The 6,049-nt window shown below is 61.5% G+C and overlaps 1 protein-coding gene across 1 annotated transcript; it reads right to left on the reverse strand.

Annotated features, from left to right (window-relative positions):
• Positions 1-1,220: 1,220 nt before the first annotated feature.
• On the reverse strand, positions 1,221-3,681 carry LOC133068808 (basic proline-rich protein-like). Its single transcript, XM_061159763.1, has 3 exons — positions 3,377-3,681; positions 2,369-3,118; positions 1,221-2,304 (listed from the first exon to the last, which is right to left on the reverse strand). Exons 1-3 carry the CDS (start codon positions 3,679-3,681, stop codon positions 1,221-1,223), a joined length of 2,139 nt encoding a protein of 712 aa, XP_061015746.1.
• Between the last annotated feature and the right edge of the window lie 2,368 nt (positions 3,682-6,049).

Here is a 6,049-nt window from a genome sequence, read left to right on the forward strand (position 1 = left end):
CCTTAGAAAGCTAGTGACATAAACATAAAATCAGAACTGAGTTATTCAATTGATAATATTTTGGAGGACTGGAAAGTCTTCCTAGCCCCTTCGGTGGTTTTCCCTCCCTCCAAACCCATCTCCCGGCCTTCCGCGACAAGGAAGCCCTAGGTAACAACATGCTGATGGCCTCCGAGTTACCTGATGTACGGGGAGCCCTCGTAGTTCTTCAGTGTTCACATTAAAGTCTCCAGGCGGAGACCAGAGCGTGCTGTACTTTATGGGGCAGTCAAGGCTGCGAGGCTGCTGCAGGCCTTTGCCGGAAGCCCTCTGCCTGCGGACGGCGGTGGGGCCACTGTGCAAGTGGGACAAGGCAGAGGCCCAGAAAGGCAGACTCCGCTGATTCTTCCAAGGGCTCGCTCTGGTGCCTGAGCACAAAGTCCCCATTAGCTACCCCTAACTCCTTCCCCAAGGAGAATTTTACCGTTTAAAAACAAGTAACGATTTCTTTTGGAGAACAGATCCGCAGGCCTGCGGCACCTCCCTGTGATACCAGCGGTAGAGTCGGGGGAAACTGCCTGGCAGAGAGCATCCCAGGGAAGGTGCCAGCTCGAGCGCCTGCCTAAGGGACAGAGTGCGCTGCCGCCTATGGGGAGTGGGAAAGGGGGCCGGGCGGGGTGCTCGGATGGCCGCTCAGCTTTGAGGGGGGAGAAAGGCCGGGATACACAGAGCGGGGGTGAGTGTAGGCCCCGCAGCAACAGTGCGTACGTGGCGGGTGGGGTGAGCGCATGGTCTGGGATCCTGGGAAGGGTGAGGGCGCAGAAGTTACTGGAACAGGCGGACTGACAGGCTGGCGTTGCAAATCACCAAGCCCCAAGTCACTCCGTCACTCCACTGAGAGTACCTCTCCTCCATTTTCAACCAAAATGGTTTAAAACGGTTTGCGGGAAGGGAAGAAGATGGGCCACGGGAAGATACCCTTTCTCCACAGGGGACCCCCAGGGTCCAAAAATGTGTGGGCAAGTACCGGGAGCCCTGTCTGGGACGCACATATAGAATCAAAATGCGCAACATCTGATGGTTTCCAGGTACAAAGTCACCTCGGGATCTTAGATAAGTCGTGTAAACCTCGACGTGGTTTCCTCCCCGGTCCCGTGAGAGCGGCACGTGTGAGACCCTCGCGCGGGGCCGTGGCTGGCCTGAGAGCGAGAGCTGCGAGGGCGAGCTTTCTGGAGCCAGCATCACCAACACCACCCGCGCCAGGAAGACACGTTCTCGGTATCCTGGAGCCCCAGAGAGCGGCTGGGGAAGCCAAGCTCTAAAATTAGCCCGGCTTCCAGGCCGGGCGCCTGGAGCACCCTCAGGCTCTGCGCGCCGCCCCCGGCCCCCGCCCCCGTCCCCCCGCCCGCGGCGCTCCGAGCCCGCGAGTCATCCCGGCCGCGCGGCTTCTCCCCCCTCGCCCTTTGCGCCGGCGGTTTGGGAGGAGGAGACAGCGGGAGAGAAGCGCGAGGGGGGCGGCGAGGGAGAGGGGCTTGGCCGCGCGTCGGCGTCGGCGGTGATGGGGAGCGCGGAGCAGCCGGGCGGCGAGCACTAGCGGCGGCGGCGGCGGCTCGGAGCAGACGCGGGAGCGGGCGCTCCTCCCGGCAGCTGCGCCGCGAGCTGCGCTGCGGATCGGGGTCTGGCGCCCCCGGCCCCCTCCTCCCGGCTTCGCCCCTCCGCCCGCGAGCCCCCGCGGTGGCGGCGGCGTCCCGAGCGCCTCTGCTAGCGGCTCCAGCCCCGGCGGGCGCGCGGCGGGCACTGCGGCGGCCGCGGCCGGGTGGCCGGCTCGGCCCGGGCGGGAGCGCCGGCCGAGGAAGAGCCCGCGGACAGCGCCTGGTGGAGCGGAGCGTCGCCGGCGGAGGCAAGGGTGCGTGGGCATCTTGAACGCCGTGGTCTGGCTGCCGGGTGTCCCGGCTGGAGGGCGCCGCCAGACGCACAGCTGCAGCTGCCGGATGGGAACGGGGGGCTCGGGGGGCTCGGGGAGGCGAGAGCCGGCGGGGCGCGCGGGGGAAACTTTTCACCTGGTAAAGTTCCTGCCTCGGCACGGCTCGGCAGCCTTGGCTGCCGCCGCGAGGAGGAGGAGAAGGAGGCTCGGCCTGGCGGCGGCGGCAGCCGGGAGGCTGGCATGGAGAGTTGGCCAAGTTTGGGGCTGAGGATTTGGAAAAGGGGGCGCGGGGCGGCTTGCAGAACGGTGCACCCAGCCCCCGACTCCCGGCTGCCTGCCGGCTGCAGGTGGATCGGAGGGCCAGGCGGCGAGCCTGCTCGGTGGCCGCTGCTGGTGGGGCGCTGTAGGGGCGTTCAGAAGCCAAAGGATGCACTTGGGGACCCGAGGCTCAAGTTGGGTCGTTGCCTGGCGAGGCGCCGGCTGTAGCAGAGCCCAGACTCCACTTTGACCAGGGAGGGGAAAGGGTTAGGAGACATTCCGCGGGTCCGCTCCGCGTGTGACTCTGGTGTGCGGGGTCGGGCGGGGTGAGGTGTACCGAGCGGCCGCGACTCTGGGACGGGGGCGACAGTTTTTCTTGTGGAGTAGGGGGGAGGTGGGACTGTCCCTGCTCCCGTGGGGACAGCAAACGGAGTGCCTTGGGAGAGCACGGGTTTTGGCGGGCGTGCGTGAAGGTGGCTTGTCTTTGAAAAGAAAGCCGCGCGGGGCTGGGCGTCCTGGGGGTGCGCTGCGGACCGCCCGGGATTGCCGAGTGGGTCGAATGCGAGCGTGCGCCAGCTCCACTCCCCAGGCCCCTTCCCAGGCGGTGCCGGGTGGACCCCTGCGCCGGGACCAGTGTGGCTGCGGGGTCCGGGCGGGGGTCTGCGGCGCGCGGGCGAGGCGGTGGCAGAGGTGGCCGGGAGGGTTCTCGCCCGGCGCGCTCGAGCGCCGCCAGTGGGGGTCGCTGAGCTAAAGTGCATCGGGCCCCCAGGCCGGCGCGGGGCGCAGGGCCCGGGGATTTTTAGCCTCGCTGTGGTCTGCACTCCTCTCTCCCCTCTCCCGCCGACTCGTGTCGCGTGTGCTTTCCGAGACGGTTGAACGGGGACCGCGATGAGGCTTGGCGGAAAGCAACTTGCATTGTTCGCTTTTCCCAGCCCGGCTCTTGTGGGCTGGGGAGCGCTGGGGGAAGGACGCGGGGGTGGCGGGAGTGTGGCTGCGGGCTCAGCGAGCCTCGGGGCAGCCTGCGACGAGAGGACAGGAGGCCGTGTGTGTGTGTGTGTGTGTGTGTGTGTGTGTGTGTGTGTGCGCGCGCGCGCGCGCGTGTGCGTGTGCTGGCGGCATCCTGCGGCTGTAGCTCCACGTAATAATGGGGGCAGAGCTGGCAGTGGAAGGGGATCCCTGGAAGGCTGAGGACGGAGGGAGCGAGCCTGCAGGGACCTGGCGTGGGGCTCGGCGAGGCTCCCTGGAGCGAGAGGCGCCCGCGGCCTGGAGAGCGGGCGCTCGGTAGCCCGGGCTCGCCCAGTCTGCCGGCCCAGCCCGTCCCGCGCGCCCCGCGCCCCGCGCGGCGGTCCCTGCTCGGCCTCCGGGCGGGGTAACCTGCAGCCGCCGCGGCGGGAGGCCGGCGGGGAGCGCGGGGCGCGCCGCCGGGTGAAGAAGCTTTTCTCCTCCTCTCCCCCGTCTCCCGCCCCTCCCCGCCCCCAGACCCCGGCGCGTTTGTTTTCCAAGTTGGATCCCACTTCCATTTACAAGTGTCAGACAAACCCGCGCGAGCCTCCCCCGTTCACCCCGGGCCCGCCAGACGGGCGGTAGGCGAGGGGCGAGCGGTCTGCGCGGCGCCCGGGGCGGTGCGACTCTCGCGGGGCGCCCGACTCGCCCGGGCTCACCTCCGTGGGTCCTGGGTGTTTAAGAGACACGTAAACAAACCACGACACTCAAAGCACTCCGGCCACTTGTATCCCGCCGCTTCCCTCCTCCTCGCCTCGGACATAGTCCTTTTCTGGCCCCAACGCCTGTCTTTTCAAAGGCAAGTCGGGGGTGGGGGGGTGGGAGGCAGGGGGCGGCGGGCAGGCCGACCGGTTCATCACGGCGGGTATACGCCCCCGGCTTTGTTGCTGGGATTAGATTCTCTGACTGCGCCCGGGCTGAGTTAAAATACAAGCAGAGAGGCAGAGAACCGGCCTGAAAGACTGCGGACGACTTTGCCCCGGATCCGGGCGGCAGGGCTAGGTGGTGGACCGGGCAAACCCGCCATCTAGGAACCGAGGACTGAGGTACCCCCTTCTCGGTGTCGATCAAAGTCAGCCCTGATTTCGCTTCCCCTGGCAGGCGCGGAACTTCTCTTAACGTTTATGGAAGGCTTGAATGGCGTTCTGGTTTGTGACGTGGAGATTTGAATCTGAGAAGGAAAGAAAGGGAGGGGATGGAAGAGAGGGAAGGAAGGAGAGATGGAGAGACTGAGATTCTGCAGAATCGTGGAAACAGCACCAAGCCAACTGCTCCTTTTTTTTTTTTTTTTGAGTTCTTATTCCTAAATTGGAGCAGCTGAGCAGTGAGAGAATAAAGGACAGCCAAGAAAACCAGGGCGCCAAGAGACAAAGGCAAAAAATGCATAGTAACTTTAGCGCTTTGATGTGCATTTTTCCCCCTTGGATTGGAGTGGGGGGAGGGCATTTTGCGTTTTACCAGGAGAAAAGTTGCCTCTCAGAATTAGGCGAATGCTGATCTTTAATCATGAATCCCCGTGGCCTTTTCGGAACTCGGACAGTGAATGGGGCCAGTTTCAGTACACAGTGAACCGCGATGGGAAAGTTCCCAGCACTGCTCAGTTGTAATGTCTTCACATCGGAGGCACACGGAGAACTTCACATCAAAGGCAGCTGGTTCGGAGATCAGAAACCGCTCAGCTGCTGGTCTGGCTTCGTGTCTTGGAGTGCTGGGATTTTCACAGCCAGTGTTTGTGGACCAGTGACTGGCTGGGAGTGCCCCCCCGCCCCGCCCCGCCCTTTTTCAAATGTATTTATTCTGCCTCCTGGCAGAGTCATTTTGAGGGTATATATATATATATTTTTTTGATAGTCAGGACCCAGTCTGTCTGTTAACTAGCAGTTACAGTTGTGCTGAGCTACTCAAAAATGAAATGAGGAGCAATAAGCAGGCTCACTGCCCACTGACCTGTGGGCTGTATGGTTATTTTGCCTGCTCACAGCTTTTTGTAAACAACAGCTCTTCAGGCTGTTCGCAGAGGAATATTTTTGATGTGTCAAGTTATGTTATCAGCCTTGCTTTCTTCATATGCTGCAGAATGACCCGCTCTAATCTGGCTGATGAATTATGTTAAATAGAAAGCAGTAGGCGGTTCCCAGTGAGGAGAAGATAACTTAGGCATCAGCAGCTGGTCTGAGGCTGCTCCCCATGGCTCTTGTGTTGTGCTATCTTAATGGCCCAGGAGGCCAGGAGGACCAGGGTTTTCCTGTTTGCAGAGGTGGGTGTGGCGTCCCTTCTGTCCAGCTGACTGTAGGTTGGCTTTTCCTGCGGAGCACAGAAGGAAAGGGCCACATTGGAGGGTCTGGTGTCTTGCATTGGGTCACTCCCAGGTCCTTGCCCTCTGCAAGAGCGGGGATCTTCTGATGGGATCAGGTGGGACCGTACATTTGGGATTGATTTCCTTTGATTGCTGGGGAAGGGCTATTGATGAACCCTTGTCTTTGCTGATTGTGATAGACACCAGGCAGGAATGATAATTAAGCAGAAAGAGGCCTGACAGACCTCGTGGAGGCCATGTCTGCCCCTCAGCTCCTTCCTGAGGAAAAGAGAGTCCCCGATTTCCCCAGATGCACAGGGTCTTAAAGAATTAAAGACAGCCAACACCAGTGTGGATTGTTGTGCTTTTTGATAAAGTTTTCTGAAATATTTTTCAATCTCTAATTGTTGAGTATATCTTCTTTTTTTTTTTTTTTTTTTTTTTGAGTATATCTTTATAAGCATCTTTCTACTCCATTGTGAGGATTGGATCTCTTTTTTATAGTCCGTCCTTTGAGGATGACCGCAGTCCCTACTGCCTTGCTGCTGCTGCTGCGTCTCTTCAGTCGTGTCCAACTCTGTGCAACCCCA

The sequence above is a fragment of the Dama dama genome, chromosome 2 (assembly GCF_033118175.1).
Source record: "Dama dama isolate Ldn47 chromosome 2, ASM3311817v1, whole genome shotgun sequence".
Taxonomy (NCBI): Eukaryota; Metazoa; Chordata; class Mammalia; order Artiodactyla; family Cervidae; genus Dama; species Dama dama.